Below are 18,941 nucleotides of genomic sequence, written 5' to 3' on the forward strand. Positions count from 1 at the left end.
AACACTTTGTAAAATCAAATTATGACCTACAAAAACAAACTTAACATAGATCTCTTATGTGAAAATCATGCAGTTGAAAAATTGTAAATCACTTACAATTATAATTGTAAATAATATCACCCTTTTGAACATCAAATAAGGTAGTATTTGTGATCGTCTATATCCTTTATGCCACTGAGAATATTAAAACCAAAAAAAAAAACTCTACATATTCTTATTTAATCTCATCTCTAATTGTCCTCAAAAAGAAAATTACGTTATAGACATTAATACACCTTATTATATGGGTATATTTATTTGGTCTGTCTAATAAAAATGTGATACGATTTTGATCAAACACGTTGCTAGAGATAAGATGCTTGTGAAGACATCACATACTGGGAAACTGAATGCTAGAAGTAGAGGAGCTCATGGGAGTTGAAGGGCTTCAAGAAAGCATGCGAGTTCATTGCGCCAACGGAAAAGGTACAGGTTCAACTCAAATGCTCCATGTTTGGAATAGAAACAACAGGAAACAAAGAACATTCATGTTCTCTTTGGCTCCTTGAATCTCAAAACACTTGCACATTTCCATATATTTCGAAATTAAGGCATATCCTTCTAATACAGATTCCTTGATTAATCTCATTCCGAAAAATATCTTCTGCAACGTTAAGCTTCGCCAGCAGTACCTGATTCGAGGGTCTCACTGGTGACTGGTGTTGCTTCCTTTTCTGCTCCATCATCTGTCCCATGTTCTGAAATTAACTGAGGATTTATTTGAGCTTCATCCAACTCTTGGCTTCTCTTATCATCAGGATTGTCCACTTTCATAGAGTTTCCCTCGTCAATGCCTGTAGGTTCAGGATTTCCAAGATTTGGTGCAACGGATTGATCTAAAGTAGGCTCAGGCTCAGCAGCAGACTCAGCCTGAGACTCAACAGCAGATTCAGCGTGAGACTCAACAGCAGATTCAGCCTGAGGCTCAGCAGCAGACTCAGCCTGAGACTCAACAGCAGATTCAGCCTGAGGCTCAGCAGCAGCATCAGACAATTCAAGGTCGTTATTTACAGCAGTTTCACCCTTGGGAGTTTCAAGATCTGGTGCAGGTGTTTGATCCATAGCAACATCGGTCTTGTCTGGTGCAGGGCTATTGTTCTTTGCAGCCAATTCTTGTTCTCTTTCTGCTTGCAATCTGTAAGCATCTATCAAATGCTGCAGCCTCTCTAGTTCTGGTAATAGGTCACCGTAACGCTTCTGTAAAATGCGCTCAAGTTCCTTCTGTTTCTGAACCTCTTCCCAGAGGTTGCTGATCCTATGTGTTGCTGATAGTTGCTCTTGCTTCTGTAAAGCTTGGAAACACTCAAGTTCAGTTCCTGCAGTGTCCATCTGCTTGAAGGTGGCTTCAATTTGTGTCCAGAGTTTTCCAGCTCTCATCTGATAATTGAGAAGCCAGTGAGTGAAATCCATGCATAAATATCAAGCAAATCAACTATAGCATAAGAAAATACTAATCAAACTTCTGCCACAAGATAGATAGATTTTTCATTTCAGAAGGAAGATTAGAAATGCTGGACCAAACATAATCTTATTTCTCAAGTGACCACAATGTCACCAAAACTGAATACAAAATCATTAACAACCTTGAAGTGCAGCAAATAAAATCCAGGAAAAATTGTACAGCCACAGATTATTGAACTCTTGTAAGTTGTAAGTCATATTTATAAATTAAAACGCCCATTACATGCATCAAACATTCGGCTATGCTTCTCTGTCGGGTTTTTGCAAAGAACTTCGCATCTAGACATGGTCTAAGACCATTCAGGCCAAAAGCACTGGCTAGAGCAATACCATTTCTTTACAGTTAAAACACCAAATATTTATGTAGAAAATTATTTGAGAAACATGCATTAGCATTTTAAGCCTTTAATTAATAAACTCAAATAGTTGAAATTATAACACCTAAAGATAAATCTAACATCTAAACATTTTATCAAACTTCAACCATGCCCAGATGGTCCTCAATGATTAAAAACATTTCATTTGAGAGCAAAAATGGAACAGAACAAGACAATATTCAGGACAATTAGCTAGTGAAGTAAAGCATACTTGGTAGCCATTGGTAAGAACTTTTATCTTCTGCTCAAGCCGTTGTGCTTTTTTAGTCTCATCGTCCATCTTCTTCTTCACATTTTCGAATTCATTCTGCAGGGCAGCAAGCTTCTCCATATTGTTGGCAACACTTGATAGACCATAGCCATCACGAGTAGGGAAGTACATCATATCATTTAAGCATGTCTTGTGTGCTTCAACATAACCGTCAAGAGATTCATTCTCATGGCCCATTGCAACACGAAGAAGTTGTGCCTCATCCTTTATTAATTCATCAGCCTGCATCGTTAAGAGTTTATTAGTAGATGCAGTGAAGATAGATCACTTGATCAGCAAGAAGGTGTGAATGGCAGACACGTGAAAGTGAGAATTCTAAAAATTCACCTCTATGAAAATCTATCACATTGCTAACGAAAAATAATGTACATGTATAAACAAGGATATACATATGTGTATGTGTGTGTGGCGCATTCGTATACCAAAAATTACACTGATAAACCTGTTACGCTGATTGAAACCAAAAATTACAGACTGTTTGTAGCTTAAAGGAAATAAAACTCAACTCAGTCTTAAATGAAATTATAGAGCAAGTATTTACAGCAAAAATTCCTTTTACAAAGATTAACATTATCAGCTCATAGTGTTAATAAATAGGGGTATGACATGGAGCACAAACAGAAGTAGGCTGACAGGACAATATGTGAACTACCATGCTTGAAAAGCATCTTTTCGATAGTTCTAGAAATGACAGCTAAAAGTGAATATATTCACAAGAATAGCTGAAGTTCAGTTGAAACTACGGAAGTGCACAACAATTTGAGCATTAAACGAGAGGGAAAAAAAATTGCAGTGAGCGCGACGCAGGTGAGCAACTAGGTCAAGTTTGCAATGCATACCTTTTGATTGCTGAAAAGTAATAAAATGCTAAAGACAGTAACATTACCAAACATTAACATGTAATGTCAGCTATAAGCAACAAACAAGAACTCAAACATCAACTCAAAAAGAAAACAACAAAGTCTCATTGCAATAATTGGCATGATCAAATGATATGAGTCAAAGATGGAATTATGTCATACCTCTTTCAGTTCATTTTCTTCAAATTCATCAATCAGAGGCACAGATACAGATTTTCCATTTGCAGCACGTTTGCCACCTTTCTTCTTTTCCTTAGTGGATTTTTCATCCAGGGGATATTTTACATTATCATGCTCTAGCAAAGATAGAAGCTCCTTTCTTATTAACTCATCAGCCTGCTCAACTAATGTTGGAGGGACAAAGGAGCTCTTGTCTTCATCAGCTCTGATCAAAGAGTTTCTAATGAGGTCCAATGAAGCAGGAGGTGGTCTTGGGAGCTCTCTCTGCAGTACTTTTGATCTTTTCTTAAGTAGTGCTTGTTGCCTTGCTTCTTCCTCGGCTTTCTCTCTAGCAATTCTATCAGACATATCCTCCTCGATTTTCTCCTCTGGTTCTTCTTCATCTTCAGGGAAGGGCTGGATAACAATCTGGTACTCATTCTTGGGTTGTGGAAGATTCTTCAATCCAGAAAGCAGTTCTTTTTTTGAATCAGACTGCCTTAATTTGCCATCTTCATGCATATCCATGTCTTCATTAATGTGCAGCTCATCCCTCATGGGAGTTCCTTTTGGAGTCATACCAAGAGAATATACATCACGTGAAGGCGTCATGCCAATTCTAGGTGTAAGACCCGTGCCTCCAGGAGTTGCTGAAGGAGTCAAGAGCGGATTAGGTGTCGCAATATCCCTTTTCTTTGGAGTGACTCCAGAAAAGTCTGAAGGATGCAACATAGGATTCTCTCCACCGAGCAAAGGAGTCTGGGATTGAGTTAACCTCCGCTGGTTTTCTGCTTCCATCATAATGGCATCCTGCTTGCCTGCAGGAGTCCTTTGGGGGGTTCTCATTGGAGTCATACCCTGCCGCGGTGTCTGGGCATAGCTTGCAAGAAGAGCGCGTGTTGCAGCATTTCCTTCTGTGAGCTCTTCATTTCCAACAAGATCACTAGCAATACCTATCTTGGCAATCGCCTCCAGTTCATGGTCTGGAATCTGCGGTGCAGGGAGATTCAGTTTAGATCTTTTTCTAACTGTTTCAGGATCATTAAGCTTGTTAGCTTGCATGATCGCTGACGGAGCATCCTGCCTCTGTGCTATTTTATTTCTTGCAATGTCCTGCTTTCGTAACCGTGCTTCTTTATCAACTCTTCTTTCACCTTCAAGTTCTTCAATAGTGGTCGGAAACTTGACTAATTCAGTTGGCCGATCTTCATCAGCAACATCATAAAAGCCTGGAGGCGGCTTCTTTTCAAATGGGATTTCAGCATTATAATCAATTCCCCTTCTCTTTCTCTTCCTTTGACGAATGTCAATTCCAGCGGCTTTCAGTTCTCTCCTTTTCTGCAATGAAGCAAGCCTTCGAGCCTCCTCCAGCTGCTTCTCTCTGGCTTTTCTTTTTGCCTTCTTGCCTCTAGTATTAGCTAAGCGTGCCCGTGCTTCAGAAAGCATCTCCTTCTCATCTTCATCCATATCCACAGGATCAGGACGTGCTGGCTTGGATTCTGGATTAGGGTCAATCTCCCCAGGACGCAATTTCCGTGGGTCATCTCCAGGTTCATAGTTCTCATCTTTGGCACAAGCAGCATCCAGGAGCTTCTCATACCTTTCGAGGCACTGAGATGGAGTACGGCCAACAATTGGGGCAATTGTCCGCCATTGTGTGGGCATAAGTTTTGCAAGATGCAATAGCTTCTCATCTTCTTCCCGAGTCCACTCAGTCTGAAATTCATGAAAGTTTGTCAGTTATCAAGCAGACAAGGTAAGATGCATACAGGAAATACAAACTAAATTGATAACCTTCTTCAATTGAGAAATTTGAAATATGTTCAAAACTCTAAGGTGAAAAAACAAGGGGACATGCAGAACCATGTTATCATTACTAAATATTCCCTCTGCCAATACTATATATTTGATGTGAAATGTATCAAATGTATTTTAGTTCACCAAGTAAGTTTACATGCTAATGAATTCTAGGTACCAGTATGGTCTAAAACAATTCAAGGCCACAAGAAAAATCAATGTTTCATTAGATTCATATTATGGTAACCAGCAAACGTGAAGTCCCTCTCACGTTTAATCAAGGTACTAGCTTAAGATTCTGATATACAAATTAATCATCAACTTAATTAAAAAATCAAACAAATTTGATGAACTGTCTAAAATTTGGCAAATTTTTAGGATGAGCGTATTCATGAAATTATATCACTATGTACTGTATTGGATATTATAAGCAACACTTTCTGCAAGTCTCTCAACACCATTCATCCTCACTCGGTCGGTCCACCAAATTCCGTAGATAGTATCCTTAAAAAAATTCACTTTCCTTCAGGAGAACCCTTTTCCTCGAACTGTTAATTGAACTCAGTTCCTCTCAAAAGTTAAACTTTAATATTTAATAGAGCATTTCGTACATGCTCTCCCTTCACTGCCTATATCCACAGCCTACGGAATTTTCCAGTCTTCTTTTATGTAGTTTTTCTATTCTCCCCACTTCCCAATTTCCAATTTTTTTCCCCCCAAACGGACTATTTCTATTTGAATCTGTGTCGGAATCAGCGAAAAATAAAAGAAACACTATTCCAAAAAACAAACAAAGCCAGCCCCAAATTTCCAGTAGAAAAAAAACCTAATGAGCACAAGATAAACATAGTGGAATAGCAATCTAATACAATATCGGCAAAAACAGAAAAATAAACAACAGACAAAAAGTCCAAAAACCTAGCAAAATCGAAAAACCAACCACTGGAGCAATATACCTTTTTGATGGAGGGATCGAGCCATTCGTACCACCGCGCCTTGCATTGCTTTGCTGATTTCCGAACCAACAGCGAAGAAATTCTAGCCCATTGGTTCTTCCCATACTTCATAACCGCCGCTTTCAAGATCTCGTCCTCCGTATTCTTCCATACTCCACCTTTGATCATAATCCTCATCTTGCCGGCTTAATTCGTGAATGGAATCTGAATCAAACAAGAAATCGCGGGCTTTATTTGAATTAACAGGATTCTTCTAGGGTTTATGTAGCCTTTCCGCTCTGTCTCTCCTTCAGCTGAGATAGGATAAATATAGAACCCAGCAGCGGAATGGGTTACACTTACACGAACCCGGATCTGGTTCCACTTTTTATGTAAAACCCGCACCCGTCAAATGTGTGATAATAAATGACGTTTTCATTTTAAATATAATTAATAATTTGCATATAAAAAAATAAAATATATAGATAATATGGTTTATGTAAACACGATATGCATCTATTAAATACTAAATAGCATATTAAAAATTTCAAAATACCATCAAATATTTTAAAAATACAAAATTGAAAAATATTATTTGATCAACCTCAAAGATTTTTTTTCATTTTCAATAGATTTTCACGAAGAAAGGTGTTAGAAATATCAAGTTGTTAAAAGTATTGCACAAAATTATCGAAAGTATGAGCCACGTAGTATTGAAGGATGTATTGGAGATTAAATCTGACAGTTCAACACATTTACTAACACTATGAGTTAGCATGCTCGGATCAACTTTAGCAGTTGTAATTTGTACACATTGGCATATGTGATGGGACTTTTCCTACCCTCTCATTCTTCAATTCAGAGAGACAAAACTAGCGAGGGGGGAGTTTTCTGAAACCCTTGAGATCAATAGAGGATTTTTTATGCCAAATTGTGGGAGGATTTGTAATTACAAGCATTTTATTCATGAGCGCACTCAACTTACGTGTTTCTTCACTTTTTTTATTTGTATTTTGTAGTTGAATATATTAGTGTATGGGGTAGATAACCCCTGGATACTACGTCAGAATAAATCTGACTTCTTTTATTACAATTAGTTATCATGGTTAAAAATAAAAACTATATTGAATACTAGTTAATTACGGACACACATGGCTATTAGAAGTATAGTTAAGAAGTATATATATATATATATATATGTGGTTGCAAATGGATAGAACTAAACTCGAGTAGTCGAGTATACCATTTTGAGGTCGAGCTTGTTGTCAATAGTTTTGAGCTGAAGCTCAACTACCACGCAAGTGCTAGCAGTCGTCTTTTTTCTTTTTTTTTTTTTTTTTTTTTATAATTGAGTTATATAACATATTAATTTTCATAAAATAGATAGAGATAAACTATTTTCTAAAGGTAAAACGAGAATGGTCATGAAAGTTCATTTTTAAAATATGATAATGGAAATTTAAATTTTTATATCTTTCAGCTAAATAATAAAAAGAATATTTTTTTTAAACCAAGCAATAATCGATTTAATTTTATACATTATATAATGCAATATCAATGAAAATAAGTGAACTTATTCAACCAACATTGTTATTATTATTTTTTATTAATTCATGGAGATCACCAAATTTCGACATAAATTTATAAGCAGTAAAATAGAAATATTAATATTATGTATCTTGATATAAATATATACTCACAACTAAATATAAAATTATAAGCTAATAATTAGAATTTGTACATTTACAACAGTATAATCTTATAAATTTTTAACCCTTGTGGTCTAGTCAGATTTCTTTATGCATAAGTCATTTTTTTACAAATCAAAATATTTATATTGACTTATTATTTTAATATATGTTTAGGTACTTTTTTACTCTACTAACTTAATAATACAATTTATATATAAATATTTTATGTTAATTCATTTTTTCAAAATATATGTATATATTAAATGTGTCATATTTACAATATGATATTGAATATATAGTAATATATAAAAATAATTAAAAAGAAAAACATATTAAATTAACTAGAAAAAAATATCGTTAGGGAGCTCAGCAATCGAGTTTAATATCAAAAATTTTCAAGCTTGAGCCGTGCGGATGGGAGGCGCGAATGCTATTTGCCAACTGGTGACCCTGCCCGAGCCTCTCAGGGAAAATTTTAGTTTGGATTTAGTTCGACCAAACCTGAATCAATCATATGGCAAGTACAATACATTTATAGTGTGATTGGTATATAGTTTAAAAAAAGCGATCAATTATAAGTATATCATGTTTGCTCTGTGATTGATTTGGTCTGACCAAACTTAATTCGAGTTAGAATTTTTCAATTTTCTGACGATAGATAATGCTAAACTAACCCCAAGCGGGTATGAGTGCAAAAAATTATATATGTTGGGGGCTTAAGCGGGGTTCTGCAGAATATTGGGGGACCTAAGTACAAAAAGTATTCTTTGAGGGGCAAATCATCAATGTTGGAATTTATGGGGAATCGCAAACGGAAGAAGTGAAGAAGAAAAGCAGGTATAGAGAGAGAGAGAGAGGAGAGAGGAAGAGAGAGATGCTGTTTCAGGTAGGAGGACAAGGTACACGGCCGACGTTCTTCGAGATGGCGGCCGCTCAGCAGCTGCCGTCCAGTCTACGCGCCGCCCTTACTTACTCCCTTGGCGTATGTATATCTTAAGTTTCTCCACTGCCTTATCAATTTATCCTTTTTCTCCACACAAATTTTTTTGGTGGAAAACCTAAAAATCATATGTTATTTTTTTACAAGCTAGAATTTAACAGGGAAATTATCTTAAGAAGTAGGAGAACTTCCGAAATAATAGAAAACACATTGACTATCTGAACTCTACAGTTTATTAAAAATTTCCAGTTTGAGGAAAAATTAAAGTCCGCGTTAATGTAGTTTGCATTTTTACTTATGTCACTGTTATATACTGTGTTATATTATGTGAAAAATAAAACAATTCACCTCTCTGTAAGCACAATGCAGAAAGACAACCTTTTCTCGGTGAAAATGAATTAACGAAACAATTATCTCATATTGCTTGAACTTATCGGTGCTTAACATAAGCATTTACTCGTTCTCTGTGTATGATTACTTTATTATGTTCATCTTACTTTAAGAAAGTGCAAAATCATGTTGTCTAGTTCCTACAAAATATGTTTTAAGTAGTAGGAGTCTGACTTACTGTAATTTTTGTTCCTACAAAATCATGTTGTCTAGTTCCTCCTTTTTCTTTTTCTTTCCCCTCAACCAAATGGATTTGTAGAATAATATTAATTTAAGCTATTCTTGTTCTAGTAATGTATAAAACTCTCAATCAAAGTTGCGTTTTCAATATATTATTGTAATGATAATGAAAAGTTAAAGGTTATTGCATTCTTTATAACTCGAAAGTCCCTTTTCACCTAAGCATAATTTTACCCATATAAGATTCTCTTGGTATATGTGCATATGCTTGGATGGTGCTTACTAGCAGGTCTAGGATGTGATGTTACAATGGGATGTGCATTCTTAAGCATTTGACTATTTGAGTCATGGAAAATTGAATGTTAATGCAGAAAAACCTGTAAAACATAACTTGCTTTCTTCCTCAGGTAACATAGTGATTTGGTATATGCATGCTCAAGTGTACAATATCTGGACCCTGCTTCTGCTTCCAGAATATTTCTGGTTTTCTTTATAAAGGTTGATTTTATCATGAAAATGTGAAAGTATGACCTTGCTTCTTGTAATTGCCAGAACGCAGTGTTTCTTGGTTTTTGCAAGCATAACCGTTCAATTTTCAGACTCTGCTTAAAATATTATTTCATTCAACAGAATGTTTATTGTGAATGGTCGTGTGAAACCCATAAATATATCTTGCTTTGCAGTACTAGGATATTGTAATATCTTGGTGTGTGCGGACTGAACTGAAATCTTTCAACTTCTGGACTTTGGCTCAATTTCTATTCTTTGTTCCTTGGAATTTTCGTTGGATGAAAGCGGGTGTTATGGTGAAAAACCTGTAACATGTGACGTCTCTATCATCTTCTACTGTAACCTTGTTGTTTTCACACTTAATCAATTTGATTTCTGGACCTCTTCTTTCATCGAATTTTTTCTGCAAGAAACTTTTGTCAGAGAATTTGGTGGTGCCATTTAAAGTTATGTTTAATGCCTCTTGTTTGCAGGTATTTGCTTTGAGAAGACCCTTCGTCCATAAAATCTTGGATTATGAAGATGAGTTTTTCGCTTTGCTTATGCTTGTCCTTGAAACTCACAGTTTGCGTACAACAGGTGCAAGTCATCTCATATGTCTGCTTCTAAAGTACTTTTCACTTGTAGTTTTTGTTGAGATCTATACTTGTTGATCCATTGAGATGAATCTATCGAATTTTTGTTGCTCAGGGATCAGCATATGCATTTTGCAACTTTCTAGCTTTCGATTCTGCGACCTAAAAGATGGTATTGGTGATATGACATTGCTGATTTGTTCTTTTGTATTTCCCTCAGATGCATCTTTTGCAGAATCTTTATATGGATTACGTCGAAGAGGAGTTAAGATTAGATTCAAAAAGAGCAGTGTACTTGCAGACTCTGGTGATGAGATCCAACATGCTGGGTTACAAAAGCGTCAAAAAGTGCTCTCTGTTGTATTTCTGGTAAACAATATTCTTAATTACTCATTCAGCTATTAGATTGTAATAAATTGAACAATCTGTCTTTTGTGGGGCACTGTTCTGCTGCATTATTGTTTAAATCTTCACCTATCTGTGTTTCGAACCTCATCCCTTTAGCTGTCAAAAAAGTATGTTTATTTTTGTTTAACCTGGCCAAGCTCAAGTGAAACACGATTTCGTTGAGTGTTTTCATGTTCAGGACTAGAAAGATTGATCTAAGATGATGGAGTAAATTCTTAATGAAGTCAGCTAGGTCAGACTCTTGAGATGCCATTATTATTTCTCTCCACTAGTCAAGTAATTTCTCTCTCTGAAGCTAATATGCTGCTTAAGAGACAACTTACATGACAAGGATGTTTCTTTGACGTTCTTTATCGATACCGTTGTTTTTAATGGAAGTGACATTGCTAAAAGTTGCTGTCATGCTGCTTGCAATTTGCTGATGTATCTAGCTGAAAATGTATTGAGAGTTGACAACAAGGAGTGCAATATTCTTTTCTGCACATTAATGTCTTTGCTCTATTTCGTAAGTTTGATTTTTAGAAGTTAAATCTAAAGTGTTATCTCCAAATTTTTCTTTTGATACCATCTGTGTATCAAGGTTTTTTTAAGTACTTTTCACTGTTCTGGTGTATTTTTATGCAGTTTTGTAGTGTTTTCATATAATGATAGAAATTATATTAGTCTACTCTTTTTCCTACATACTAACTTATTAAGAAATTAAGTTTAAAATATTATCTTATATGTTTGTATTTTTATTCTATTTTCAAAAGTAGTGTTTTCTGTTCAAGTGTATTTTAATCTTTTTTTGGTTATCAAATGATGACTTATATCTTACTATAATTATTATTTATTTCTTTAATTTTTCTTTTTAATATATTATTAGAATGATATAAGTTATTTAATCATGTGAATATATCATGATATCTTAGATGAATACTTCAAACTAATTTTTAGTTAAAGGGTATACTTGTCTTTTATAAAACATTCTAAAAAAAGACATGTACCAGTTTGAAAATTATGACAAACTTGGGTATCCATTAGAGAGATTTAAACACTCATTTATCACTTTGACATTGATAGTAAAACTCAGGTTTCAAAATGATTCTTACTCAGTTTTTAATTGTTGTTGACCATTGTTGTCTGCTTGGTAATTCATCTGATTTTTTGCAGGTTGTATTACCATATTTGAGGTCGAAACTGCAATCAATCTACAACAAGGAAAGGGAAGCTACTCTTCAGGCAAGTCTATGGGGAGACAGTGATGAAAGATTTGACATTGACTTTGTTGGTGGAGGCGATAATACTTTGGGGTCAAGGGACAACTTAGATAATGAAGCATCAGCTGGAGCTCGTTGGATCAAGAGGTTACGGAAGACTATAGGTGCTTGCTATCCTTGGCTACATGCTGGAAATGAAGGTCTATATAGAATAAGTTTTGCAACTTAATTTTTTCTCAACATTTGTAGGGTTTGTTTGGTCTTTATACTTTGGGTGGTAAAGATTAGATTTATTCGTGCATACACTTTTTTAGGTGTTCAAAATTTTAATTTTTTTTTATCTTTGAGCCGTTTATATACTAAATGGAATCTAGGGAAAGGAATTTTAGGGGAAGGTAGACCATTTTGCCAATAATATCTACCTGGGTTACTGCTCATAACCGCTCATTTCTGAGCCATGTGAGTAGTTTATGTAGGAGAAAAGTAGCATAGGCTTGAACCTGTACCAGACGGACAGACAGAATGGAATTAGTTCTATTGAAACAGTTCTTAGATTCTTAACAGTAATATCTTTTAAAGTGAAGGTCCATCTCACTAAGCCCATGACTGCATATAGTTGAATGTCGTCTTGGGCTCTTGGCTTCCTTTTTTGGTTTTCTTTATAAGCTTTACGCAGAGTTTGACAAGCATCCTTCTTTTACCACTTTTCCTTTGGGTCTAGATACAGAGAGAAAATATACATTCATCATGGAGCAAGCTGTCAGCATTTCCTACTGAATCTATTGCTATTGTCCTTCCAACGAGCTAACGTTCTGTGCAGGACTATCTTTTGCTTACCAGCTGTTATATTTATTGGATGCGACTGGCTTCTACTCACTGGGATTACATGCACTTGGAATTCATGTTTGCCGAGCAACTGGGCAGGAACTGGTATTTATTGAAGTTGATATGTTGTATAAACTCTCCAGATTTAAACTTCTGTCTCTTTTTCCAAATGTCAAATGATCTTATTATGCTGGCTTTCATTTTTGAATCTTGTCAAATATTTTGAGTTATGATTTCAGCATGGTAGTATGTGAAGATGACAATGGCTTGACTGAACATGCTAAGATGTAGTATGCCTACCCTCCTTTGATTACACGCTTACGAGATAGAATTCATTCAATTACCTCTCTTTGCCTACTGCATGTCATGCTAACCATATTGGCCATTGAGTGCGGGTATTCTTGTATGAATTTTTTTCCATGTTTTCGCTACCTTGCTAGAAATGTTTACTACTGGACGCCTTAACACAGGAGATTCGAAACTTTTTAGTCTTCCATTTTCTGCAGCTGGTAGAAATTCATTATTTGACGGCTAAAAGCATGTGGTGTATTGCTTTCTGTCTAATATTGATGCTTGAATTTTCGTGCCACCTGATTGTTTTATGATTTGAAGTTTAGAGTGTAATCCTTAATTTACACAAATAAGATGTTAATATATACGTCAGAGCATCCTGGGCATGTTGCAATTCAATCTCTCCAGCGATTCGTATGCCATTTTTGAAACTTATACAAAGTATGAATCCTGTTCTAGATAGAAAAATGTATTTTCCTGGTGCTTCCTCTGTATATTCTCTTATTCTTTTGTGCCTTCTCTCTTTATGATGTCAAGATAGATGGATACATCTTCCAGAATTTCGAAAATAAGAAGCCGTGAACGTGAGAGACTCCGTGGGTCCCCTTGGCTAAAGGTATGGGTTAATCTTGTTCCTTCATTTGACGAATAGTTATATATACTAGTGGTTGCGGCATGTAACCCATGTGTCCATAACTTACCACATTTAATATGTTAGAGCACATAATATTCCAGCATGCAATGTTTATCATTACCAGGCAACCTTACATACAGAGTACTTGTGTAAATTTCTTCCATTGCAAAACATTATTAAGACATGTTTTCCTTAATTAACAAATGAAGCACGTCAAAAGTATATATTATGTGAACAATGAATACAAATCTTCCTCATGTACATATACACATGGTACAAATATTATTATGCTATTTCTCTTATGATTAACAATCAAATTCAACCAAAAACTGAAACTGAGTGTAACAAAAAATTGACTAAACTGAGTGAAGTTAAAACACGAACTAAGAAACTAAGGGAGAGATTGCTTGTGACATTTTTCTCGTCTCATACTGTTAAGTTTTTTGGTGATATGTCTTTGTTTGTGAGAAACTTTTCACAACATATTTTAAACACATTTCACTTTTTCTTTTATTAAAAAAAAAACATATCATATCGATTATAGTCATTACATTCCTTTCTTACCTAACACATCTTACATATTACATCAAATATCATCATTATACTTTTTTTATGTCACATTCAATCACATACTAAAAATTTTTCACCTCAACCAAATCCATCTCATCTCATATTTTGTCACTGATATGAGATGACATCACAAGCAATCCCTCCCTAAATGTGCTATATCTTGGTCAAAAGGGAAAGACTAAATTGGTAAATAAATGACAGGGTAAACCGGAAAGGCCCAAAATTCACATGTCGGTTTCACATATGAACAATGACAGAGCAGAACAGAGGTGAAAGAAAGACTAACTCACCCGGTGGAAGTTGCAGTAGCCAGTAAGGCATGATCAATGCTTACAATTCTGAGAAATAACCAAGAAATAAAAATACAATTACTGGTTTGGAGTTTAATATTGAAACTTAATTTTCATCACTCTCCAATGGGAACAACCATCTTGCCTAAGCTTATGTCTCTCGGATAGATTGGAAGAAAGCATAGAGAATATTGGAAGTGGAGATGGAGCCTGTTGAATTGGTACAGAAAACTGACTGAGGGTTGAACGTGGAGAAAGAGATGTATTGGGAGTGAATGAAGTTTTACATGTAAAATGATGTGGAACTCCTTTCAAAAAGAAAAACATGATGCGAAACATTTGGAGGAGATAGGTTACTGTAGTTGTCCTTAAAAGATTATTAGTTGTGGATACAGGTTTTCAAGGGTGCAATTGGTATGTTGAAAATTGGTGTAGCATGAGTGTAAAATGCCATGCTGATTCTTTTTGTATTATATATGGATACATGTATAAGTTATATGATAATCTATTCAATTTTGAATGACAAAAAACCAACTAGGTCAAGTTTGCCTGATACATGCCAAGGCCGTATTATTTCTTAAATGTGTTGTTAACAGACTGGGTCAAGCAGGAGACAGGCAATGGCTTTTTGGTCTTTTATGAACAGGACTTGGCATTTTAGGTCTCACTAGTCGTGGGGTATTTTTGGATACAGGTCGTGTATTACCCTGGCATTACTTGTTAATTGCTCTAACAATTTAGGGCGCCTTGCTTGTGTTATTTTCTATCCTAAACTTCTTTTCCCATCCAGTGAGGAATTCATGTTTGTGCTGTTGCTAGGTTCTGAACTGAATCAGTTTAATCCAAATTGCATCTCAGGCTTTACAAGGTGGTTTGCTCAGCTGCGCTTATGCTGTTCTTGACTATGCCCAGACTGGTTTGATTGCAGCTGTATTTTTCTTTAAAGTGAGTATCACAATATGCTCTGGCTTGTTACATATTAAGTCTGAAAGACATTATGTAACTTAATCAGAACTTTATTCTGGATTTTCCATGTATCCTTCTTGCTACTTGCTTGGACTTGTAATTGTTGGAAATAGCTATGAATATAAGTTGTGGGCGTGCAAGCTGCCAACATTTAGATCACAAGGTTTCTTATTTTTGACTACGAATATGGATATTAGACACTTAATCGTAATATTATTGCGTAAAATTCCTGGACTCTTGATCTTTTTTTTTTTTGGGCAAAAATTGACATTTTACCATATTCAAAATGAAACATCCGACAAAAGAAGAATAATAACTTAAAAAAGTTAAGGATCCTAGATCTGTCATATTTTAATGGGTTGAGGACTTATATGTGTGTCGACCCTTCTTGTTTGTTTCATTGGACTTTGTTTTGAGCAGTGCTTTTGGATGGTGACAATCTGAAACGAGTGAACATCTGCGCTCACTAAACAATGCTAACTTTTTGTTACTTTGTAAATGGCTAATTGGAATTGCCATAAAAAGATGGTTAAATCATTGGAAGTTTGTAAGTAAGCACATGCCGAGTTAGGGGACTGGTTTTTTATTCAGATTTAAAGTTTGTTTACTGTGAATGATGGAGTCGTGCTTACACATGGTCAAAATCTGTGCACTTTTTGTTTCCCAACAGAAAGTATAGAGCTGGAAGATTGTAAACATTAGATGAAGAAGAGGAATAAGAAACTAGGCAAAAAGATTTAAATTTTAAATTCAAGGCTTTATGGAATCTCACCAATAAAGCAAGCTTGCAAGAAGACCCTATTTATGATCTGAATTGAGAGAGCTTACAATATATAATTAGAAATATAGAATTCTGAAAAATAGCTAGGATCAACAAAATCCTTCTCGAACTTGATTTAACTAATTAATTCATGACCACTTCGGCACTTCCTATTTGAAAGGACTTCAAAATTTTTTAGACAGATCTAAAGAATAGAGTGCTGAGATTTACAGATTTCCATCAAATTATCCAATAGTTTCCAGTTGACAAATATTCAAAATGCCCTTGCAGCTGCCCACTGCACAGGATGTCTTTTAGTTAATATTTTCATGTCCTTTCTTTGTTTTCTTCCTCTAGCATAACCTTTTGGGTCTTAAGTTCCCTTGTGCTGTCTGTCTCGACATTTATGAGTCTTCTCCTTGTCCATATCTTGTGGATGCACAGATGATGGAATGGTGGTACCAGTCTGCAGAGGAAAGAATGTCAGCTCCAACCGTATACCCCCCTCCACCACCTCCGCCCCCTCCAAAGGTGAGCGGCTCTCCTGTAAAGAAATCTCATTTCCGTCATTTTCTTTTATTTTGTTTCATCTGTACATCTGAACAATCTTGAAGAGTCATTCTTTATGGCTTTTATTTCTCTATGGTTGTTGAAAGTTTTTTGCTCTTTTAAATTCAGTAGCATGACCTGTTATATTATGACCTATAGATTATGAATTCTTTCTCAAGTGTTTGTTTGATTGAATTGGAGAAGTTATATATGGTTGGAGTGGATGACAAGACTTCATGTTTGGTTCCATCCCATTGATATTAATCTGACTCGACTCGTTACTGTTCTGGATTTTATTTATTCTTTTTATATGACTGGTTTGATACGTCATCCATAACATATTCTCTACCAAACAGGTTGCAAAGGAGGGGATTCCACTGCCCCCAGATAAGACAGTATGCCCTTTGTGTTTGCAGAAGCGAACAAATCCATCCGTAATGGCTGTTTCAGGATTTGTTTTCTGCTATACTTGTATATTTAAGTATGCCAATCAGGTTAGAATCTACTGCGGCAATTTTTTACAATAGATTTCAATGCTGTTTTTGCCCCTTGAGATTAAAACAAGTGTTGTTTTGGGAATATATCACGTCTTCACCTACAATGAAATTTGACCAATTTTATATGATAATTTCCATGAAAGAAGGTTTACCACATTTGCATTTTGACCATCTCTTTGTGAAAGAGGATGGAGTCATTACAAATGTCTAACCATCAATCTTGGGAAACTTTAGCTTATGAAAACACGAGTTAGACAACCTCTTGATAGATTGTACGTTCACAGTGAAATTAACTGTACCCTTTACGGCAAAGGATTACTAAATAGAAATTGAATCAATTCAATAGATAGACCACAACAAACTTGAAAGAGAAGAGAGACAACCCAGCAGACCTTCCTCCCCCAATTAGCCACTCCAAGGTCAGTGGGGGGAAGCAAAAATGGAGTCGCTCCTAAATGTCCGAGTCATATGATTGTGATTGTTCTCTCTCTTTATTATTTCTATATTGCATCTTATTCTTCTTTCCACAACTTAGTTTTACGTTAGTTTGGAGAGAATTTAACTAGAGTACCTAGTTTGAATGAATTTCAAGATATGGGTCCTGATCTATTGAATCCAAGTATAGACAACTACTGATCTTATGTATTGGGATCATCCGCATGCATCTCTTTTCTTGTTGCATATGTAATATAACTAGAGAAACTAAAGCGAGAGAAATTCTAGTGATACCCGATATTTGGAATCCATTTGGAATGTAACTTTCAAGGTTATGAATGATCAATGAATTGACAGAGGAATCCTCTTAACACTTTTGTAGAAATTACTGTGTTCTTTTCTCTTTCTTACATAATGATTTCTCTCAACTTTTCTGTGTCGTATTTCTTGTATTCATTTTGTTACTTCTGATTCATATACTTTTCTGCCATCTATCGGAATTCTCGAGTATAACTTTGTTTCTTCGAATGGCCACAGTACAAGCGTTGTCCAGTTACATTGATGCCTGCAACAGTAGAACAAATCAGGAGGCTATTTCATGATGTATAAAAGATGCTTTTTTTGTTGGGCATGCTTTGCCATAACCGTTCTACAGTACTATGAGAGTTGAGTGTTCAGTAACCACTGGATCATGTTGAACCGTTCGTGTTAACCGATGGGGTGGTGCTGAATCTGAAAGTTTCTCTCCTTAATTAAGTTCCGCTTGTCAGATCACCAAGGCAGAGTAAGTTTGCCATATGTTTAGCTCACAATAGACTCTTACTCATGGCAATTAGGTGAAAAATACATTTGGAACTATTGTAGCTTAAATAACTGCTCAAATCATTTTTGTTACCTATCTTCCAATAAAAGTATTGGCCACCGGTTTGTTGCTAATTGCTATGCTGTTGAGTTGTATAATCAATTTCCCCAATTTGGAAAGTGAAAATTATCCCCTCTTTGTCCTGTGATGTAAAATAAGTCCCGATTTATCGAATTGAGTGGGAACATTCCAATTATGGGTTCAGTTCAGTTTGTTTCTAGGGTTGATTGCGTTTACCCCTCTCCCTTTTATGCTCATCTGTTCTTCTCTCTTTGGTTCCAATCAATAAATCAATTTACTCTTCATAATATTCGGACCAGAATTATATTTTTGTAAGAGTTGTGGTTTGAAGTCTTGACACCACAAGATTCAATTTCCTATACCTTTAGGGAGCAACGCTCAGAGCTCTTACGCCTTTATCTAAATTCTGGTGTTAAAGGTAAAATTTTACGACACTCTTATACAAGATT

The 18,941-nt window shown here is 35.5% G+C and overlaps 2 protein-coding genes across 3 annotated transcripts; one reads left to right on the forward strand and one right to left on the reverse strand.

Moving 5' to 3' along the window:
* Nucleotides 424–6,269, reverse strand: LOC105166565 (cell division cycle 5-like protein). 2 transcript variants are annotated; one of them, XM_020695308.1, is made up of 5 exons: nt 5,921–6,269; nt 3,171–4,883; nt 2,089–2,370; nt 1,006–1,416; nt 424–957 (listed from the first exon to the last, which is right to left on the reverse strand). In XM_020695308.1, exons 1-5 carry the CDS (start codon nt 6,095–6,097, stop codon nt 652–654), a joined length of 2,889 nt encoding a protein of 962 aa, XP_020550967.1. In that variant the 5' UTR covers nt 6,098–6,269; the 3' UTR covers nt 424–651. The 2 variants fall into 2 exon arrangements, with proteins under 2 accessions (XP_020550967.1, XP_011084262.1); XM_011085960.2 differs by having other exon boundaries at nt 424–1,416; nt 5,921–6,268.
* On the forward strand, nt 8,374–18,545 carry LOC105166566 (peroxisome biogenesis protein 12). Its single transcript, XM_011085961.2, has 10 exons — nt 8,374–8,572; nt 10,084–10,189; nt 10,406–10,554; nt 11,746–11,992; nt 12,613–12,722; nt 13,450–13,524; nt 15,261–15,347; nt 16,573–16,659; nt 17,034–17,171; nt 18,147–18,545. Exons 1-10 carry the CDS (start codon nt 8,465–8,467, stop codon nt 18,216–18,218), a joined length of 1,179 nt encoding a protein of 392 aa, XP_011084263.1. The 5' UTR covers nt 8,374–8,464; the 3' UTR covers nt 18,219–18,545.

The sequence above is a fragment of the Sesamum indicum genome, linkage group LG7 (assembly GCF_000512975.1).
Source record: "Sesamum indicum cultivar Zhongzhi No. 13 linkage group LG7, S_indicum_v1.0, whole genome shotgun sequence".
Classification (NCBI taxonomy): Eukaryota; Viridiplantae; Streptophyta; class Magnoliopsida; order Lamiales; family Pedaliaceae; genus Sesamum; species Sesamum indicum.